The 23,162-nt window shown below is 38.2% G+C and overlaps 1 protein-coding gene across 3 annotated transcripts in view; it reads left to right on the forward strand.

Moving 5' to 3' along the window:
- pla2g4a (phospholipase A2 group IVA) overlaps positions 1 to 23,162 on the forward strand; it is a 100,974-nt gene that overhangs the window by 38,401 nt on the left and 39,411 nt on the right. The window contains exons 1-6 of one of the 3 annotated variants that reach the window (XM_008114699.3): positions 6,180 to 6,313; positions 6,442 to 6,523; positions 9,206 to 9,354; positions 16,879 to 16,992; positions 18,117 to 18,154; positions 22,138 to 22,267. In XM_008114699.3, the coding sequence (XP_008112906.1) occupies positions 6,299 to 6,313; positions 6,442 to 6,523; positions 9,206 to 9,354; positions 16,879 to 16,992; positions 18,117 to 18,154; positions 22,138 to 22,267 (528 nt within the window). In that variant the 5' untranslated portion in view covers positions 6,180 to 6,298. Of the gene's footprint in view, positions 1 to 6,179; positions 6,314 to 6,441; positions 6,524 to 9,205; positions 9,355 to 14,805; positions 14,928 to 16,878; positions 16,993 to 18,116; positions 18,155 to 22,137; positions 22,268 to 23,162 lie in introns of those variants that run through there. The other 2 variants (XM_003223419.4, XM_062980746.1) reach the window with 2 other exon arrangements.

The raw sequence follows: 23,162 nt of genomic DNA on the forward strand, positions 1-23,162 counted from the left end.
TGTATGTACCATAGACTGTTGTACATGGAAATATTGGTAGTAACAAAAAATTCTTGATAGGATTCACAGTTTGTCTGGTTATGCTGGTTTGTGATGACAACTACTGTACAGTATATAATAAATGTTCTTTTTTTGTTCAACAATAAATGTGAATTCTTCTTCATGGAAAAATAAGACATCCCCTGAAAATAAGACCTAGCGCATTTTCGCGAGCAAAAATTGATATAAGACACTGTCTTATTTTCGGGAAAACACGGTACGATCATGGTGTTGTTAGTCAAGAGACTGTGGCCATGATGATGTGTTTGTTTTTTCTTACAAAGCTTTTTAATTCTCACTGTAACATTTTTCTTGACTTTATTTATTTAATTTTTTTTAATTCATTCAAATATACATACATTTCTGAGTGTTTGTTGCATACAGTACAATATTTTTCATCTATTAGTCTTTCATAATCTTTTCCCAGATAATTCTTTTCAATAAGGGGTCATAGTCTTCTATTTGAATAGTACATATAAAGATATTATACACTCCAAATTAATATCCGTTTCCTCCTTGCCTTCAGTCTATTAGCTTCCTCTATGTACATTTTAAAGTTAATTTTATATTGAGATATTGGATCATTGGTTGCCATTCATTAACAAAGTTCTCTAAAGGTTCTCCTCTTAAGTGTACAGTTATTTTATCCATTATCAGCAAGTCTGTAATGTATTGTTCCAATTCTGCTAAGGGAGGTACCTTTGAGGTTTTTCAATATCTAGCGTATACTATCTGAGCTGCCACTGTCACGTAAAACAACATTCTTTCAAAATTTTCTTTCCAGTTCTTCTTTGAGGATGTTCAAAAGGTACATTTTCTTGACTTTAAATGTGGTAACTCTTTGATCATTTCTATTATTTTGGTAACATGGAGCAGCAACTTTGTCCAGGTCAAACTATCTTGTTATCAGATTTATCTATAGGGTTGGGATGAATGTTCTCATCTTCTGAGCAGTGTTGATGTGCAGCTTAAAAGGACAATACATGGCTTATTCAGTCTCACTCAGTGAGACTCTCTGGAATTTTGCTGGCATAGAGTAGTTGTATTGTCAGTTGTTATTTCACTTGATATGCTGAAATTAATATTTTCTTTCAGTTTTGGAAAAAAACCATCAGAACATATGTCTTCAATAAGGGTATAATCAAATGAGGTTGAAATCTCCTAATTATCATGGAAAGTTCTGTCTGCATATATTTGGAAGGTGTTAGTTGTTAGAAAGAAAAAGACATGTTAAAACGCTCAAGATCCCTCCAAAAAACAAAACCCCAACAACAATAATAGTTGTTGGGTTGGGAACAGAGCTGTGCCCTGGTGCTATACAGCATTGCACACTTTTGGCAAACGCTGTTGTTTCAGAAAATAATTGATACCTCTTTATACAACATCCAAATGTCAGTAATGTATGTATAAAACTTACACAAATGTAAGTCACCCAAAGGATCTTAGCTAGTCAGTGTTTGATTTTACTTAAGTTATTTGGGAACAGACTTGGTTATCGGGGAACAGATAATATTTTTTGTAGATCATGCTGACATTCTAAGTGTAGTTTGTTTGTGCCTGTGTTATATCTTTTCCTTCTTATGAATCTCACCAAGGGTTTCTACTATGTGAGGAGTGTAAAGCACAAAGACATATGTGACGGCTTTGCATGACAAAATAAACAGAGAGCACATTTTCTTATTTGTGTACACTTTCCACGTTGTGAAGCAGAATGGTCCAAATTGAATCATGTTGTGATAGCTCTCCACCAAGTTGGCAGTTGATGGCATCTGTGGTGCCACTAGCCAAAGAGGTCTTTTTGGCATTATAGAATAGGAAGATTGGGCATTAGAGATGATGTTCAATATTTTTGTAAAGGCCCGATATGATCTTCCAAATGAGGCTGTGCTGGATTAATAGAAATACCTCTGTTGAGATGCCCTGGAAACATCACCTTATATAGTCCAAAATCTAGACAACATCTTACTTCAGTAGTCATCCTCTTACTGGTTAGTTACAGAAGGCTTTGGCATGTCATTATATTTATTCCTATTAAAATAACATGCCTGGCTGTGGAAAATAGTTTTAAGGATTATTCACATAATGTAAACAAAGTATTTGAAGGGTCACATACATTGCCAAGTACTTTGCAGAGACATGCTTGTCACTTTAAAGCATGTTGTTAGATTCATTCTTTTGAAAGGAAACACATGCACTTTATGAAGGGTGGTGGTGGTGAAACAAATGTTTCTTCATTCTTAAATATCTACTTAAATTTCCTTGCCAATCCCAAGGAAGTGAAAGAAGAACAGAGACGCAGTAATTATATGTTCAGTTTCAGTGTCATGACTTAGCATTCCTTCTATAAATTCTATAGACTCTATAGAAGTTGGTAATAGAAAACCAGTAGGCTTAGAAAGATCATAATCAGCTTACCTTTCTAAACCAGCTTGGTGACTCTTTGTTAGCAAGTGCTGGTTGCAAGATTAGAAGCTAGAACAATATTTCTTTTGCTCACCTTGCTTCAACAAATGGACATATTTGTCTCAGTAATTTGTGGCATGTTGGTGAAAGAAGGGAAATATTCTGATTCTCCCTGATCATTCAAGGAGACTTTATAAGCCCACATTATGAAGTATGTTTTAATTATGTAAAACATACTTCATAGCAACCCCGCTAACCAGTCTCCATGGCTTCAGTAACCATAGTGACAGGCATCCTTCCATCCCATTTGCTTGCCTTGTTCCCTGTGGCAGGCTGCAACTCCCACAGAATCTAGACACTGGAGCCTCCATGGACAAAGCAAAGGCAGTGGGGTATTAGGCTCTCTGCACCAAACTCCCCAAAGCAACCAACTTCCCAGGTGCCAAATCTTGGGGAAGGCCTAGATGCCAGATCAACTGGTTCATTGATGAAGAAAAGATGCCCTTCATTTACTTGGCTAAAGTAGGGGAACTGGGGAGAAGCTGCCTTACCTTTGCCCAACTAAAAGGAACAGAGGGAGTGCTTTGTTGGCGGGCAGACATGGAGAAGCCTGGATTTGGCACCCATCAATGTGGCTGCTTTTGGGTTCTTAACAGAAACAGCCTATGCCCCAACATATAAGTCTTTCTTTCACCTAGTCTCCTCTGCATGGGCAGCAAAGTCACTGAGGGACAAGGGATTACAAAAATTCTATTTTTGCTCTGAAGGCAAAAATACAGCAGTTTCACATATTCGTGCAAAGTCATGGGAGGTATCCCCCCCATGGATAAAGAATTTATACTGTACACTAATATTCTGAGAAGAGTAATGAAATCAGGTTAAGCCAATCAGTGTACCATTTAAGTCCAGCCTAGTAGAGCATATGAAGTGCTGCAGAAAGGAAAACGCCATCAGCAATAACCTTATCTGGGTTGTAACAGCAGGAATTTCCAACCAACATCTTGTCTAACCAGTTTGTTTGGTCTTCAGTGTATTCTCTCTGTTTAAGCCATCTTCTAGTTGACTGGATAAAAGAATAACAGGACTACTTCTGGCGAGCTTGCCAATAAGTACAATTGACATGCGTATTAAGCGAGCTTGTTAAAAATGATTTAAGGTTTATGTGAAGAGCTATGAACTGTTTCTCTATGTAATTCTGTTTGGTCACTCTCCACTAGAAATTCTACTAGATGTTACCCAGAAGTCTAGTAGAATCGTACTGGAAGCCCAAAATCATATTGGAATCATAGAATTGTATTGGAAGCAGTGAGAGAACCCTTCTCAAGACATTACTAGGTCCTCTTGCATAATTTTATGGCACGTTTCAACTGCAAAGTCCAAGACATCGTTCATTTCAGATTTTAAAAAATAGCAGTCATGATAGTGCCCTGGTACCAATCCCAGGCATAATACATGAGCTCCTGTCTAGTATTCCCACATAGGCACAGAATTTGTTTGCCAATCCATTCATGATGTCAGAAATACATTTAGAATTGAAGGAGCTTCATTGGAATTAAGTGGAAAGGAGAAAAAGAACTAGGTAGCATCAGCATATTGGTGGCACTGAATTTCAGATCTTTGGACGCCCTCTCACAGTGGATAATAATAATAACCATATTATAATTTTAACCATATGTTTTATATTGTATTTAACTGTCTGTAATAGATTTTATATGCGGTTTGTTTTTAATGATGTGTCGGCATCGAATTGTTGCCAATTGTACGCCGCCCTGAGTCCCTTCGGGTGAGAAGGGCGGGATAGAAATATTGGAAATAAATAAATAAATAAACTTTATTTATACCCCCCACTATCTCCCCGCAGGGACTCGGGGCGGCTTACATGGGGCAGAGGCCCAAACAACATAAGGACAAAATATAAGCGACATAATACAAATCACAATATAAAAAAGATAAAACAGTAATAAAATATATCAATTAAAACAACAATACAAGGATAAAAAATTTGCTTTTAAAACACATAAATGGATTCATGCATATATTCAATTGCATGAAGGTTAAACAAAGCCTCAAGGAACTACATAGGCCGGTTGCCAAGGCACTGAAAAGGAATCCATTTGCACCACGTTTGGGAATTTTTACGACAGGAAAGTTAAGTGTCATGGGAAAACTGTGCAAGCATGCTCTATCCCGGTGAAGCAGCCCCAGAGGATACCAAGGATGTGACGACTATTGTTCCCCATTACACACTTCCCAAGAGTTGCATGCCATGCCTGATGTGACTTGAAGTGACACTAAATCATAGTGCAGAAGAACAGGAACATATTTCCTGATGTAGATAATTTACCAAGGTACAATGCTGATGTAGATGAGCTACAAAGGTACAATCTACAGTGCTTTCTCTGTACCTCTTCTTCACACATCGGGGGGGGGGGGGATGCCATTTTGCTAGAAATGGCAGGCATGCGGGGTGTCTCATCTTGTGGTGCCCCACACGGCCTCCCTCTTTCCCCCATCAGACGAGGACAACAGGACAAGGCACATGGATGCCCTGTCCCTGTCATATGGGAGAAAGGGCAGTAACACTTGTTGCCGTGTTGGCCTTCAGATGAGAGAAAGGCCCCATAGGCCACCCTTTTTCTGGTTTAAAAGGGGGAGGCAAATTGTTTCTCCTGGAAGCATAGGACTACTTTGAGTTTTGCATTTTTCACTTTTTTTGTAATCCAAACACAGATCTCAGAGAATCTCAAAGACAGAAGTTTGGCTTTTGTTTTATACCACTAGCCACACCTAACCAGAATAATTTATTCTGTGTACAAGCAGCTACCTTTGAAAAGTACTAAAAAACTTCCATATTTTTAACAAAACAAACCATATACTCCTCACCTCCACCTCCAAATTTTTCCAGGCTATTGAGTGGTTTTGATTGGTGGTACTACCATGGAAAGAAAATACCTTACTTCTGGTTCATCTCCAAACACAGTTCAGAGCTAGTGCTTACTTTTATAGTCCCAAATAGCCTAACCACGTTATTACACCAGGGCTTTAAATTCTGTCACCTGCAGAATTCTGGGAAATGTAGTTTAGGGTGGGGTCTTTTGAATTCTCAGCTACAGGTCCTCACTTTCCCAAACTACATTTCCCAGAATTCTGCAGGCAGGAGAAATATGGAGCTGCTCACTTTAAATCCCTGGTGTGATAATGTGGTAAGAGCCAGATACCCAAAATAACTCCTATATTTACAGCATATGTACCAGAGTTATCCTACTCCATCCCACTATTCCAATAAAAGACTGTATATGTAAATGTGTAAGACTGGAAAAGTTTTCGTTTTTGAATTGGTATACCTTCTACTGTTTCAGTCGAAAATATGTCCAGAATTCTCTGCAGCATTTTATTAGAATGTATTAGGAATCTCACCATCAAAGTTGTCTTGCATCACAGTCTTGGAAGAAAAGCTCAACAAAAATCAAACAATTCTTGGCAGATAAGTCAGTATAGAAAGAGAAAATGAAGGTTTATAAATATGCAAACATGCTGTCTATCAGGCAATATATATTAAATTGTATATCAAATACAATATTAAGGGCAGTATGGCAAGCACAGAACAAAGTAAAAGCTCTTGTAGAACAACTTTTGTCTTCTCTAGCCAAGAGACGACTACACTCTTGGTGACTAATGAATTGTTTGAACTGTACCTGTGGTTGAAGGGGAGGAGTGAGGATTTGGTGAAGCTAAAATTAAAAGCATAAAAGTGTGTGTATGAGGCAGAGGACAACATTTTTGTAGGAGTGGTTGCAGACGGTTATGTTCAATGCAGCTGAATTTAAGCTGAAGGCAGCTCATTTTCTAATTCGAGATGCTGTGTCTTCCAGTGAGTGATTCAATTATTTTGGCTAGAGGGTGTAAAAACCTTACATGAATGAAAACAGTATTGGTTTCATTTATTTCATTGGCTGTAATTTATTTCCTTCCTAAATCAATTGCTGTTTTACCATTCAGGTGGAACACCAATATTCTCACAAATTTACTGTGACAGTGAAACGAGCCAAGAATGTCACCAAGGGAGCCTTTGGAGATATGCGTGAGTATGGCTTAAGCTTTGTGCTCCATTTGTCGGGGGTTCGTTTTGTTGCGTGTTGCAATTTTTTTTCATGTGAAAGGGCATAATATTAATGGAAACTTAACCCTAATCTTATCCCTCCCAGCTTTTAAAATACAATTATCCACTGAAAAAATGCAGGTGCTTTTAATAGCATTTTAACTGGGGTTTTTTAATGACAGTTTTCTGTTTTTACTGCATTTAAGTGCAGTAAAGGTAAATGAGCATGTTCGCTGCTTTCAGCAACTAGAATTAAAATAGTACACTGAATAGGATTTACAGTCTCATCCTCTTGAAACATAGAAGATACCTGCTAAGAAAATACACAGATAAGTCATTAGTGCAAACCACACAGTAAAATAGATTGAAATAATTATTTGGCTTTTCAATAGCAATACAGTAGGAGGACATTGAAATTGTTATGTATTAGTCTAGTAAATCACTCCATAACTCTTTCATTTGCATACCCATTCTTATTCAGTTGTATTAGAGCCAATTACAAACATTTTAGATATGGAAGATTTGAAATTCCTCTGACACTTACTGTTTGATTGTAATACTGAGGAAGCCGTGTTTTCTCCCTCTTAACTTCTCCCATATATATATTTTAAAAAGCCGGGTTCAGACACAGAATGAAGCAATCTAAATTTCCTCTCATAATATGCTCCTGGCAAAGATTTCAGATAAGTATTTCACCACAAGGAAAATGTCAAGTATTAAATCACTTAAAAGACATGCTTGCTGAAGGGGCAGCATGAACTGGTTGATCCTCAGGGTCAAGAGCTGGTTATGCTAAGTTCAGTATATTATACACACAATTGCCTAGATCATTTTATTTTAATTATTTACTGTATTTTTACCCTGCTCTATCTCAACCCCAAAGGGGATTCAGAGTGGCTTCCAATTTGGCAAGAATTCAATGCCACATTAACACAGGACAAACAAAATAGAATATACAAAATACAATATATCATGGGTGGAATCTGCTCATCCGAAGCTTTCTTTTACAGAAAACACAGTCCCCAATGTCCCAATTTTCACCAAATCAAGGCTACTCCCAGCAACTAATATGGCAACAATGGTGGGATAGACCGGGTACTGATACACACACACACACGCACACACACACATATATATGTTGGTAACAAAGATTTTCAGCTGAAATATAGAACCCAATAGTTTAAATAAACTTTACACTATAAACATTGTTATTTACATAAAAGTTAATTTCAACTATCAAAGATATAGTGTGTGTGTTAATCTCACTACCATGGCCATCACGAAAAAAATCTTGTCTGAAGCAAGTGCTTCTCTTGGGAGGAAATCCCCCATTTATATCAATGGAAACTTTCACCCAAACCCAAAGAAATACCAGTTTCATAAATTTCTTCTCTATACCTCACAAAGTTACAGCAGGACTTAATTCATCCTTTTATTATCTTCATTGTTATAAGCCTATTTCCAATTAAAGCAATTTAATTTGCAATCAACTCTTTCTTTGTTGAAATCAAGTAGAAAAGCAGCCATTCTTATGATGTAACAATGTTTGTGGCATGTCAGTGCCAGTTGTTAATGTAAATTAAGAACCTGTTTACTCCATGCACAATATTCTCCTTCACATTCAGATATGATGCAGAGATATTTGGTCCTGCCTTATACATCTTTTCATCTGAGTTGCATTCTCCTTTTTGGTTGATTTATGTATCTGCATTGGGAACAGAAATAATATTTTAAAACATTATTTCAAATAGTTTAAAGTATGTGCTCTTCAGTGATATGATGAGGAAACTCTTGGAGTTATGAGAATTTTTGCAATTTGGAGCTTATGTTGAAAATTCACGTTTTTTGTGCAGAAAATACTGTAGTTGACGTTTTCTGTGCACAAATATTATTTTCTGTGCAGAAAGTGTTGTTTCCTGCACAATAAACCCCATGTCCAAACCCAAAATTTCTAATAGTCTTTGAAAAACAATAGTTCTGTAAGACTTTGTCATAAGGTAGTTGGTAAAATTACCTCTCTTTTTTCCTTTAAGAACATCAGTGAAAAATCCCCTCCCTAATTGACACACATGTGCTGTATCTGTGAATATTGTTGGCTAGAAAACTGTTCTCTACAAATTGTGGAATCAGGTGGGAGGCATTTCACCTCTCTGTTAAGAACTAGTGGGAACTGTAATTTACAGTACTTATTTTGTTGGTTTACTTTTATGCAACTAAATTAGGAGAGAGTTCTGATAGAGTACCCATGGCAAATGAAAGACCTGCAGGCTGACTCCAACACGCCATGTGAATTTATTTATTGTATATTATGATACTATTTAAATGTTTTAACTGTTTTAATGTTATTTTATTGTATATCGGTGTATTGGCATTAATTGCCATTTTTGTAAGCTGCCCTGAGTCCCCTCGGGTGAGAAGGGCAGGGTAGAAATGATATAAATAAATAAATAAATTTATATCGCCCACAAGGCTTTCAATGCCAGAGCAAGGTAGTTAATTTATACAGTCTTCTAGGTAGAGTGAACTTATTTAAATGAATGAAGTTTGTTAGTGAGTAGCAAACCGCTTAGAAAATTTCACATTATTTCAGTGGATGTTGTGATTTACCAGATAAGCTACTGGAGAAGTTGTTTTTGAGACATGCATGTTGTCATTTTATTTTAGTTGACACTCCAGACCCCTATGTGGAACTGTTCATCCCAACAGCCCCAGACAGCAGAAAGAGAACAAAGCATATCAATAATAATATAAACCCTGAGTGGAATGAGACCTTTGAGATAATTTTGGATCCCAACCAGGAAAATGTTCTAGAGGTAACATTTTGATTTGGGAACCATATTTAAGGCTGTTTTATTGTGTGTAGATGTGTGTGTTGTTGATGTTGTTACAAACTATATACCTTTTAATTTGCATTTTAATTTAGATAAAATCCAAGGCTGGAAGACAAATGAATAATAATAATAATAATAATAATAATAATAATAATAATAATTTTATTTTTGTACCACGCTTCCATCTCCCCAAAGGGACTCGGGGTGGCTTACATATGGCACACAGTACAATACAAAATAAAACCACTAGTATATAAAACAACAATTTGAACTCAGAACAGTGCCAATAACCTAAAGTGTCACCATCTTTACTATGCATTCTGGCCAAGGGTCCACATTGACCAAATTCAGGAATGGGAAGTACCAGGGTCAGTGAGTCGCATAATCATTTCTTCCAAGAGATCAGCTACAGCTAATTGCACGTGATATACTCACGTTTCAATATAAATACACCTCTGCATAACAGGATGGCTAAAGAGGAACCAGCCAGAAATACATATATCCACATATATAATGGTAAAAAGAAAAGAGCAATAAGATTAATCGTGAAAATCTATATATATATAAAAGAGTGATGGCATCAGGGCAGCGGACAAAACAACAAAACTACAGGCCCCCCAACCTCGAAATTTGACAACACAACCCATCACCCACGGCTCTAGGTTGATACAACAAAAAGAAAAGAAAAATAAAGTCCTAATTAGAGGGAGAGGAATAATTGTTTTTATCCAATTGCTGCCAGTTTGAAGGCTAAGCTCCGCCCACTTGGTCTCCTAGCAACCTCCTCAGCCCAGGGGACAGGCACAGTTAGGACTCACTTAGGTCTCTTCCACAGATTATCAGATTTTAACTGAATTATATGGCAGTGTAGACTCAAGTGTGATGACTCATGGGCCTTGTAGTCCTGTTCCTAGTACTATTGTGGCAGACGAAGAGGAAAACATGGGGTTTTCGCCGGTTCAGCAAGAGCCGGAGTCTCTTCACCTGCAGGATGTTGATGTTTGCCCTCAAGAATTCAGCCAACAGGCCTTGGGCAGAACTCCCCCCCGTTTTCCAGGAGGGAAAATTATTCTAAAGATAGGGGAGTCAGGGAGGCTAATCGGAGAAGCCTGAGAATCGCTGCCAAACAAATGGCTGATTAGGTCTGCTTCCCTTGGGAAATTCTAAGGAGTCATGCATCTGGACAGAGTTGGGTTTCGCTTCTCGTTCTCTAGGGAAAGAGTTCTGTTGGTGGGAAAACGAGACCCAATATAGGTGTTTGGCGCGAGGGATTCTTTGCGGAGTCAATTGATCAGCTTGAGGAGAGAGATCGTGTGTGGACTTCGTAATCCCAGTTCCTTGCTTTCCGGATCTAGCTTCAAGCCTTGCCTTGTCTCACGGTTTTACCACGGACTCTGTTCATGCTTCATGTTCGTCTTGCCTCCAGTCACGGATCTAGTCAAGAATCAAGTTTATTTCCAGCCTTGTTGTCAAGCTTCATTGGACTTTAAAGACTCCGTTATTTCCCCACACTATTGCTTGGCAAAGTGTGTGTTTCGGTCAAGTGGATTAAAACTTTGAACTCTAATATCTTATATTGGACAATACATTTCTGGACTATATTTGACCTCATCTGAAAGGTCTGCTTCTGAACTATATTCTTCACTTGTTTTTATTGATTTTATATATTTCTTTAATAAAGATATTAGATAGAGACTGGCCTCTGTGTAAGGTTATTGGTGCTCTGCAGCCAGGGACCTGACAGAGGCCCTTCCACACAGCTATATAACCCATTTAGAATCTTATATTATCTGATTTGAATTGGATTATCTTGACTCCACACTGCCATATAATCCACTTCAGTGCGCATACTAAACATAAAGACAACCATACAACAGACATTCAATACCACCACTACCTCAACAATTTCTCACCAACACCACCAGACAACGCCACAGCAACGCGTGGCCGGGCACAGCTAGTATTTTCATAAGCAAGAAAAGATGTGGCAAGAAAAAAAAGATATCTCCAATCTTTCCAGGATGTTTTTTAGTGCCTTTCTTGATGGTGGCACAGCTTCACCATTAATAACATATCTTCCCCTGCTCCTGATTTCAATACTATTCCCTATCTGTTCTCTTTCTTTATTCATGTTCTTCATTATGTATTGCTAGGATGAGGCTCCTTTGTATTTCTACCTCTTTTCCAAATTTTTTACTTATCTCAAGGTTCCACTCTGAAGGGGCAAAGATGCAAAAAGTACTCCTTTTAATCCGAAGTCAAAAGCAGGAGCCCGCTTCCAGTGGAGAGGGCGAGGAAAGACATCACGAAGGTTGGATCTTCAAACTGCAAAAAGCTGTTTTATTGTGTGGCTATAGCCCCGGTGGCGAAGTGCGTTAAAGCACTGAGCTGCTGAACTTGCAGACCGAAAGGTCCCAGGTTCAAACCCCGGGAGCGGCGTGAGTGCCCACTGTTAGATCCAGCTTCTGCCAACCTAGCAGTTCGAAAACATGCCAATGTGAGTAGATCAATAGGTACCGCTCCGGCGGGAAGGTAACAGTGCTCCATGCAGTCATGCCACCACATGACCTTGGAGGTGTCTACGGGCAATGCCGGCTCTTCGGCTTAGAAATGGAGATGAGCACCAACCCCCAGAGTCAGACATGACTGGAATTAACGTCAGGGGAAAACCTTTACCTTTTTATAGCAATAATGACAAAAATGCATACAGGAATGTAATCAAAAGATTTGTCACAACCTTAAAATGGCTGCAAGGCTTTTTATCACTTTTACAGAAAGTAGAAAACATATTCTTATTGGCTTACAAAGATCTATCCCATTCGTCTAATATCGGCTACGTCACAAGCATCTTAACTATCATGCAATTCCATTGGTTTTCTTTGTTGTAACAACACGTGACTCTTTAGACAATGGTGCTTTCATATCATTGACCCTGATCACAGCCCCCTGCTTATCTATTCCTGTTGCAAGCATAGGTTCAAAATTGCTGGGAATCATAGGGAGTGTTGGCTAACCAGTTTAGTCCTGATGTACTGTTATCCTTGAAAAGAAACTTCCTTTCTGGAACAACTCTTTTCCCAAACATCAGCATTGTTTTCTCAAACATAAGCTCCACTCAAACATAGGCCTCGCAAAGGCCTTTTGCAAATTAGGTTAAATAGTAGTCAATCAGAACATATGGAACTTATAGTATCTCTGAAAATTCTCTTTTTAAACCCACGTCCCCCTTAACTTGATATCTTCACATTGTGACCTAGAGAGGCATTTGGAAAAATAGCCTTGTTCTAGGCATGGGTCAAACACTGGATCCTCCAACTATCATACCAAACACATAAGATATATTTCCATTAAACTTACCCTTCATCATTAGGACCAAACTGACCAATCCGAATAGGGCAGGAGCTCAGAAACAGTGATATATATCCACTGAGCAGAAGACCCTTTGTTTTTTCCTTCTGGAGTCCGCCTCTTCCACCAGGAATTCAACCCCCCCCCCCCCCCCACACACACAAAGCCCCAACTTTACCTTCCTCATCCTTTTTGTGTTTAGACCTGTTTTCTTCCATGTACTCAACACTCTTCTTCCTGAAGTGAAACAAAAACCCTTCATTCTTGGAAGTGCAGAGACCCAAACTAGCAAATGCATTTGGGCTCCTGAGGCAGAAAATTCCAGGGGAAAAGGCCCCTCTCTCCTTTCCTCAAAGCAAAGTAGAATCAACAAGATAAAACTAAGAAAAATAACTCCCCTTTGCCTGCCCCTTTGTGGTTTTCCTTACTGCCCAACTGACGAAGCCAACTGCTTCACCCTTACTCCAGCCTTAACTGCCACGGAACCATTGGTGCACCACAATGGAAAACTTAGCGCATCATCCATACCCTGTTAAAGTCATGAGTATCCTGCTTAGGGAATAGGGCTACTTTGAAAGATGCTCCTGGTTGCTCTATGAAACAATAAGAGCAAATGAATATATTTTCTTTAATGTCCCGAGCTTCTCACAATAGGATATGTTAGAGTGTGAGAACAGAATCTGGATTTAAGGAGCAAACAGGGTTTGTTTCGAGAAAGGAAACTAAACTTTATAATAGCCCAAATATTATTATTAATTTACAGTACATAAAAAGTGGCCTGATGAAAAATGTTCACATTCCAACAAGCTCTTTGGCCCTTGAACCACTTTCAAAAACAATAGCCTTTTACCATGCATTCTGGCCAAGGGTCCACATTGGCCCAAATTCAGGAGTGGGAAGGACCAGGGACACTGAGTCGCATGATCATTTCTTCCAAGAGATCAGCTACAGCTGAATTTTTAATTTTATTTTGTGGCTGATGTATATTAAAGGAATGTGTGTGCAGATAATTACAGGTCAATGTACTCACGTATCAATATAAATGCACCTCTGCACAACAGGACTGCTAAAAAGGACCTAGCCAGAAATACATATATTCACATATATAATTATAAAAAGAAAAGAGCAATAACATTAATGGTGAAAATATTTTCATAAGTAAGAAAATATGTGGCAAAAAAAGATAACTCCAATCTTTTCAGGATGTTTTAGTGCTGCTCTTGATGGTGGTACAGCTTTACCATTAATACTCATAACATTATTTCTTCCCTCCCTCCAAATTTCTCTTTTCAATACTGTTCCCTATCTGTTCTCTTTCTTTATACATGTTCTTCATTGTGTATTGCTAGGATGAGGCTTCTTTGTATTTCTACCTCTTTTCCAAAAAAATTACTTATCTTAAGGATCCACTTGATATCTTCACATTATGACCCTGAGAGGCATTTGGAGCAACAGCCTTTTTAAAGGCACGAATCAAACACTGGATCCTCCAACTATCATGCCAAACACATAAGATATATTTCCATTAAACTTACCCTTCATCATTAGGAACAAACTGACCAACCCGAATAGGGCAGGAGCTCAGAAACAGTGATATATAGAAGCCCTTTTGTTTTTTTTCCTTCTGGAGTCCGCCTCTTCCACCAGCAATTCAAAATCCCCCCCAAACCTCAGCTTTACCTTCCTCATCCTTTATGTGTTTAGACCTGTTTTCTTCCATGTACTCAACACTGTTCTTCCTGAAGTGAAACAAAAACCCTTCATTCTTGGAAGTGCAAAGACCCAAACTAACAAATGCATTTGGGCTCCTGAGGCTGAAAATCCCAGGGGAAAAGGCCCCTCTCTCCTTTCCTCAAAGGAAAGTAGAATCAACAAGACAAAACTAAGAAAAATAACCCCCCTTTGCCTGCCCCTTTGTGGTCTTCCTTACTGCCCAACTGATGAAGCCAACTGCTTCACTCCTACTCCAGCCTTAACTGCCACGGAACCATTGGTGTATCACAATGGAAAACTTAGCGCATCATCCATACCCTGTTAAAGTCATGAGTATCCTGCCTGGGGAATATGGCTACTTTGAAAGATGCTCCTGGTTGCTCTATGAAATAATAATAAGAGCAAATGAATATATTTTCTTTAATGTTCCAAGTTCTCACAATAGGGTTTGTTAGAGCATGAGACCAGAAATATGGATTTAGGAAGCAAACAGGGTTTGTTTGGAGAAAAGAAACTAAACTTTATAATAGCCCAAACATTCTTATTAATTTCCAGTACATAAAAGCTGCTCTGATGAAAAATGTTCAGGGACCAGGGTCATTGAGACACATGATCATTTCTTCCATTTCTTTGCTTTTAGCAAATAAACAAAGCAGACTGTACATATAACACAAGTTAATACATAAGAAGTTGTTCCATTTGAAAACACAAGAAGAAAATATAATTCTGGATAAAATATACATACATTATCTTTATTTCTGTTTTTGGCCAGTTTTTGCTTTATACTTTAGTGTATGTGTGCATGTGCTTCCCATGTTGTCTATCTATTTGTGATGGCCCCATGAATTTGATAGTACTCATATTGTAATTTCTCCCTATTCTTCAAGATTTGGAAGAAACTAGAATAGCATTTTACCTAATTCATTTTCTTTTCTGGGGGCTAGCAAGCCATTTCCATGGAATGAATCATTCACTTGCTGTGAAACTGTGGTTAGATGAATTAATTTCCCGCTATAAGTTGGAGCCCGCAGTGGTACAATGGATTAAACCCTTGTGTCTGCAGGATTGCTGACTGAAAGGTCAGCGGTTCGAATCCGGGGAGTGGGGTGAGCTCCCATCTGTCAGCTCCAGCTTCCCATGTGGGGACATGAGAGAAGCCTCCCACAGGATGGTAAAACATCAGGGCATGCCCTGGGCAATGTCCATGCAGACGGGCAAATCTCTCACACCAGAAGCAACTTGTAGTTTCTCAAGTTGCTTCTGACATGAAAAAAGCTGAGAAGTTGGAAAGTTTCCAAAACAAGCATCGGAAGCCTGCTTTTATTATATGAGATGTTCTTGGCTTTGCTTTTTAATAGAAGGTTCATAAAGTCCTCAGAAAGCATTCAATTTTATGTGTTTAGTGACTAGTCAGTTTTCCATACACACACACACACACACATATATATATACATACCTTTAGTTGACCTGGCTAATTTACAGACTTCCTTATGGGAGGTTGCTCCAGGCACATTGACCTCTGAGTGTGTGAAGTGACAGTTTTGGAATCTCCCATCAGAGTTCAATATGCTGTCAGTAAGCGGAGTAATAATTGGGAAAAAAAAAACATATTGTAATTATTACTTTGCAGTCACTGCACCATAAAGGATAGTAATAGTCATATTGTAAAATTAATACTAAATTAAATTAGAATAAATTACAGGAAGTAAACTAAGCCCCAAATCGCCAAATGTTGTGTGTGTGTGTGTGTGCTTGCGGTGTGGTTATGTGTATATACTGTATGATTTTCTTTCCCCTTTCCATGTTCTGTTCAATGTATATTACAGTACAAAACTGTTTGGATTTTGTTCTATTTAATTCGGCTTATTTTCTTATAAAACTTCATTTTTTATACCTTTATTCCAGCATTGGGCAGAGATTCCATTGTATGCATGATGTTTGGAAAACAATAGTGATGCTGTTTTGATGTGAACTGTGTAGATGTTGAATGAAATGTACACAGGGACTGAGGCATAACCTTCCCTGTCATTTTTAAAAAGTGAGATGTAAAATGGACCACTTGAAAGAAGAACTAGTAGCAAAGGTGTGACTGTCAGGAAGCCCGATGCAGCCATGTGAAGAGGCTGTCCAGGTTGTACTGACCTGAAGAGAGGCCATGCTGGAGAGAAGGGGGAGGACGGGAAGTAACTGGGGAATGTTACATACTTAAGAGCATCTGGCAGTGTTTTGAGAATTGAAGGAGTAGACTGTGAGAATGCCAACTGGAGGGGGTGGAGGTGGGGATTATTTTCTAGGTATATACCAGGAGCAGAGAGAGGATAGTTAGAACTGACTTTCTGGGATTCTGGCAAGAAAGAAAATAAAAGACTTGTTTTCAGTGATCTTCATTGTGAGCTTTCAGGTTCTGACAGTGACCTTCTAAAACAAAAGTGATGTCTTTTGTAGATCACTCTTATGGATGCAAATTATGTAATGGATGAGACTATTGGAACAGCAACATTTCCCATATCATCTTTGAAAGTCGGAGATAAGAAAGATGTCTCTTTCACCATTAGCAAAGTAAGTTTCAAAAATTCTGCTGTTTAAATATCAGTGCTATTATTGTCAGTATAGTACAGATGGATATTTTTGGGTTTCAGTTCCCATAATTCTTCAGCTTTATTAGCTAAGACACCTGGGATTTGCAGTCTGAGACATCTGGTTATGGTTGCTTACCTTTGCAGTACAATTTTATGATCAACTAAGAATCTATTTGTTAATTTAAAGCTCATGTGTCAAACGCAAGGTCCACGGGCCTAATGTGGCCCACCACATCATTTTATGGGCCTGTAAGGCTTTCAGTCCCAAGACAACACAGTTACATTCATACAGAATTACAATTACAAACAGCCCTTTGAAAGCAACCATACAGCTGATGTGGCCCTTACTGAAAATGAATATGACACCCCTGATTTTAGAGAACAACACCAGAGGAATACTTAACATTTTGCATTATTGTGATTTGGTGTCAAATGCTTATTGTCATCCAGGTAATTTTATGATAACTGACTTACCAGGACTGGGTGAAGTTTGTATGGACTTTCCCTCTTCCTTTTTCTGTTACCACACTACGATTGTCAAGGATTGCATTTGGAAGTATTCCAATTAATTCCCTTCCTACCCTTTTAGCACTCTTAAATTTCTCAGTAGTATATGTTAATGATGGCTTCATTTTCCATAAGTGCACTAGACAGGGTGTCACATATTGAAATCTAGCAAATATAGCAAGATGCTGAAAATGATTGACCAAACAAACTTAAGAAACAACATCCTGTTTTTCATCCAGAATAAGTGACTGAGGAAGAAACCAATTGTTCCCTCCAAAGTCAATATAGTTCAAAGCCTTTACTCAAGCACTAGTGCCAGGGAGGATTGACATAACTGCCCCAGCATTTTTCTGTGTAACCTCCATTGATTTTAAATCACTTTATTTACTTATTATTTACTTTAATTTTTTCCTGCCTCGTTTATCTGGTTTCAAGTTATTCATTTGTTTTAATTTTTTATAATTCATTTTATTGTACAGTTCTAGATTTATTATACTGTAAAATAAAATGGAATATTTGTGTGTTAATAAGTAATTTACAAAGAAAGATAGTTAGTGTAATGCCAAATAATAATACTATTATAATGTTTTTGTTTAGGTCACCGAAATTATTTTGGAAGTATCTCTGGAAGTTTGGTAAGTATCTTTCCATGAGAAAAAGAGAACTAAGGAAATAATTACAGAAGCAGCATGGTTTTGGATTAGGCTTTATCACAATTTGATTATGATTTATAAAGTGAAATGTGAAGACATACATATTGGAACAAGCTAGGGTTGAAAATATCAAGTAAAAGTTGGACTTGATGCACAACGAGTTTTATTATGTCTTAGAAGTAAATTTCTGGTTCAAGGCTGAGTTCAGAATTGCATAAAACTCTGAAAACCATCCAACACAAGCTGAATCCCTATTCCCTGATCTGCCTTACATCTCACCAGGACTGCTTCTTGCCTTGTCTGCATTGAGCTTGAATTTTTTTGTCCTCATCTAGTCTATTATTACTGCCAGAAAATGATTTAGAACAGTAACAATTTGCTTTGAATTAGTTGGAAAGGAGAAATAGTTGTATGTGAACAGTATACCTGTCGTACCAGGGTCCAAATCTCCAGACAGCCTCTCCCAGTGAATACACAGAATGGAGGACAGAATGGACCCCTAAGGAATCCCATACAACAATGGCCAAAGAATTGAACAGGAAGCTCTCAGTGCCACCTGTGGTTTCATCCCTTCAAAAGGGAATGGAGATATTTTAAAGGGTAAAGGTAAAGGTTTCCCCCGATATTAAGTCTAGTTTTGTCAGACTCTGGGGGTTGGTGCTCATCTCCATTTCTAAGCCGAAGAGCCAGCGTTGTCTATAGACACCTCCAAGGTCATATGACCAGCATGACTGCATGGAGGGCCATTACCTCTCTGCCGGAGTGGTACCTATTGATTTACTCTCATTTGCATGTTTTCGAACTGCTAGGTTGGCAGAAACTGGGGCTAATAGCGGGATTTGAACCACCCTTTCGGTCAGCAAGTTCAGCAGCTCAGCGGTTTAACCCACAGTGCCACCAGGGACTCCAAATCCCATACCTGCAAGATGGTCCAGCAGAACCAGTAGACACCCTGTTTAGTTCCCAGCATAGGGTACTGAATATGACAACCAAATGTTTATCTGTCCCATGATCAAGCCTAAAGCCACAGAGTAAGCTTTCAAGGTTACAGAACATGTTCAATCAGGCTGACTTTGAGTCTTTCTCTAATATTGCTCTACACATTATATCATTGTTACAGTATTTCTGATGCCCACTTTTAAATTACTTTATAATACAGTAATGGAAATAATTCAATTATTTTATTATTATATAAAGTTCTTCCTTGTTTTGTTTACAGTAAAGTCTTCTGTAATTATTGCACAAAGTTATTTTTTTGTCTTTAAATTTCTTTGTTTTGAAAGCCATGATCACCTCTCTCCCCACCTTCCTTATATGCAAGTCAACCTGCCAGTCTTTCCTGTAGTGCACTTAGCCATGCAGAACACAATACAGGGAGGGGTAACTAACAAAGGTGCTGGAATCGGGGCAGAGTTCCAAATTTCCTTTTCAGAGGTTTGATGGGACATTTTGCTCACTATCTTCTTTTCTTCTGTTAATTCAAATTATTTTTTTAAAATTGAGCTTTTTTTAAAAAAAAAAAGTTGCAGCGATAATCTGAAGTGTTGCTTTGTCAGTGTGTACAAATAATTCATCCAGTTTTTAAAAATACATTTCAGAAATCATTTTATTTTTCTATTAATTCTAGTGTTCTAAATCTTTCTTGTAATGACTAGCCCTTAATCAAACTAAACTCTGCCAAGAATGTTTAATATGATGCCATGCCAGGTATAAAATGAAACAAAAGGAGGCAAACCTTGAGGATGTGCTCTAAGGTCATGTACAAAGAGATGTTCTGCCAGTCCTTGGAGGGTGGAGTGATTTTGCCTACTGCATATGTATTGGTCCACAAGTGTATTCTAGTTTGAACACTCAAGTTTTATCAAGCTTCCTGGTGTTTTTTAGACCTTATTTTCATGGAGTCCAGATCTTAAGAATATTAAATAGTAAGGAGTTTCATGTTTTACTTTTACAAAGCCTTGAGGATTCAGACTTTGTGCAAAATATCCCAAGAACATCCCTGTGGTGCTGCTAACAGTCATGGTAGAAATATCTTTTAAAATTTGAAGAAGTTCAGTACTCGTGTTTATAACGGATTTTAGCTGATAAAGAAAATTGAAAGGTAGCAGTCAGTCACCAGTAATTTAAGTTAAATTGAAATTCCTTCTTAAATTTAAAATCATTGTCAAAATTTTAAAATCTTCGAGAGACATACTACATAGTTTTTTTTCTTTTTGATAGAATGCAAAAGAAGCAAAGTTACAGCTGAAAAGGATGTAGATCTTATCACACATGGCAAAACAAGTGTCCTAGGACGTTTCTGCCCCAATTCAGCTATGGAGCCCAACACCACCCATCAGATGATGTAGAGTGATGTCTGGTGGGGCTCAGTGGGTGAACTGGGGTAGCAGTGTGGTGGGACGCTGGCGCCACCAACACAGAAGTCTCCACATGTTCTGTAAGGAAAAAGTGGGCTTTGGCGGACTCAAGCCGCATGGGATGGGGAAGTATCAGCTGGCGGCTGGGGCACTGGGATTTCCCCGCTGCCACCCTGATTCACCACAGAGGCTGGTGGATTACAATGCTGGACCTCATCCATGTGATGAAGTCCTTAGTTATATATTGCTGCCCAGCCACAGGAACAAAGAGATTGGACACAAGATACTGGATGAAATAAGGGCAGTTTTATTCTTACCTATTTAATTTGATGCTTGGTGGTAAGCAAAACTAAGAATGGGGGGAGCAAACTGGTGTTGGAGTGGCAGTGGTCTAATCCAAACTACGCCTCCCAGGGTAAAAGTAACGTAGCTTTCTCAGGAATCTCTGAGATCCATGGTTGCTTCTAGACCAGCCACAAACTGAAAGACAGACCAGAGGTTGTAAGCCCTCAAACTACATGGCCTATAACCCAGAGACCCATTTCAAGGATGATCAATTTTCACCAATCCCCAAATCATAGGATACCTAAGGGCAGTTCCAAGAACCCATCTTTCACCAAAATTGTGACAGAAAGTGCTCACCGACTCTTATCTCTCCCTTACATCAGCTATAAATAGGAGTCAAGCATCTGCGTAACCCCTGTGCTCACTAAGCTAACCAAAATACCTTCAATTCTCTTTTTCAAATCATCAAGAAACAACTCTTTGCCAAGGTCAGATAAATGATTGGTTATAGATGATTTCAGAGTGTACAATGTTTGTACAGAGTGTACAAACTGTTCTGCAAAGCATGCCAAAAATCATTGCTGACCCATTTATAGGCAACATTTTGCTGGCAAACATCACCCCTCAGCCCCATTTCAATGTTGGGAAATGAGAGCAGACCATTTACATTTGGTCTTGGGTCACATATCCAGTATTTTTCCAAAACCCTAAATGGCCTGGTCAGAAGGGAAATTGGATTTCGGTTTTCCTTATTTATTCTAGTGTAGTTGCTAAAGCCCATGAGTTCTATAGTATTAAGGGCCATCTGCAATGTCATATAATGCAATCTGAAAATGCATTATGTGATAAGTGTAGACTACAATAATTATATAATGGAGTTTCAAGTTGCATTGTATGGCAGTGTAAATGGGGTTCCAGACAAAGCCCAAGAGTTGCTTTTCCTCCCCCTCAATTTCAGTTAAAAAGCATCAATATTTTCTCAGTCAAAGGTATGGGAAAACACTAGGAAATAATTTGCATTCAGTCACCTGGTCTTGCTCCCATTGATTTCACTGGAACATTCACAGTCTACAGTGAGGATTTTCCAGTCAATAGCTTCACTTTGACACTGATATTGTATAAACAACTTGAGCTAATCACAACCCATTTGAATTACTATTAATTCATCTAACAATAAACATGTCCTGAAATTGAATAAATAAATAAAAATTAGAGCAAGGGACTAGTTCTGCATATTTTGCCCTTGTGTCAGGCTAGAGCATAGAATACTTTAGTTCTTTTAACCTTAAGGCTTATAAAACCCATCTGTTTTGCACCCAATAGCTCTCAAACAGACCTCCGCTTCAGCATGGCACTGTGTGATGAAGAAAAGGAATTTCGGCACCAGCGGAAGCTCAGAGTAATGAAACATCTAAACAATTTCCTGGGCACCGATTTGACCTCTGTTCGTGATGTAAGTTTACATTGTTTGTGACTATTTTTCTTTGAAAAATGTATGCCCCTTCTCTCAATGAGAGAAAGACAGTAATACATTCAGAATTTTAACCATTTGAGCACTTCTTCTCTTCCATTTTCATTACTATGAATCTATTGGGTTTATTTTATATTCCACCTCTTTCCATAAGTCAATGGATTCTTGTCTTAATGTTCTTCCATTAGCACAGCTTCCCAGTCTTGGTTGTTCCTGGAAAACATTAGTTGCCCTTTATGTGTGTACATTGATGTATGGGCATGTGTTTAAGGGTGACTGGAGGCTTCCATGATAGGGTGGCAGTGAATCTATTCTGGGTTTTACTCCAAGCTTTAAGAGTTTATAAACCTACTTTTGGAATGGGATCCAGCATCCTAAATAGTTCATTTGGAGGTCAAATTAAAGCCCATACAGATTTACTTTCTATTAATACAGAAGGTGCCAGCCACCACTTGGTGCACATTTGGGTGCGTACCTAAGTATTGGATTTCAGTGTAGCTGTTCACCAAAAAAGAATGCTAAAAATTAAACCAATAAAGCAGGTACAATTAAAATATAAAACAGATCAATAGGCAACAGATTAACAAATAAATAAATAAACAATAGAAATCTCCCTCTCACCTACCAAGAGAAAATCTCTAGTTAACAGCTTGGAAACAGCCACCATGAAAGCTTTGTCTTTCATCTCCATCAAACAGTCAATCCTGATTTTCTCAAAAATCTGAATAGGCACTAGAGTCTTTTCTCCTAAAGTTTTTTTTATAGTTCCAGACTTTGGATTTCTCTTTATTTTTACTTCGTTTTATCACTTTGCATCTCTCTTGAAAAGAAAAACAGTTTGCAATTTTTTCATGTAGCATCAGCTCATTTGTGTAAA

Source organism: Anolis carolinensis, chromosome 4, assembly GCF_035594765.1.
Source record: "Anolis carolinensis isolate JA03-04 chromosome 4, rAnoCar3.1.pri, whole genome shotgun sequence".
Lineage (NCBI taxonomy): Eukaryota > Metazoa > Chordata > Lepidosauria > Squamata > Dactyloidae > Anolis > Anolis carolinensis.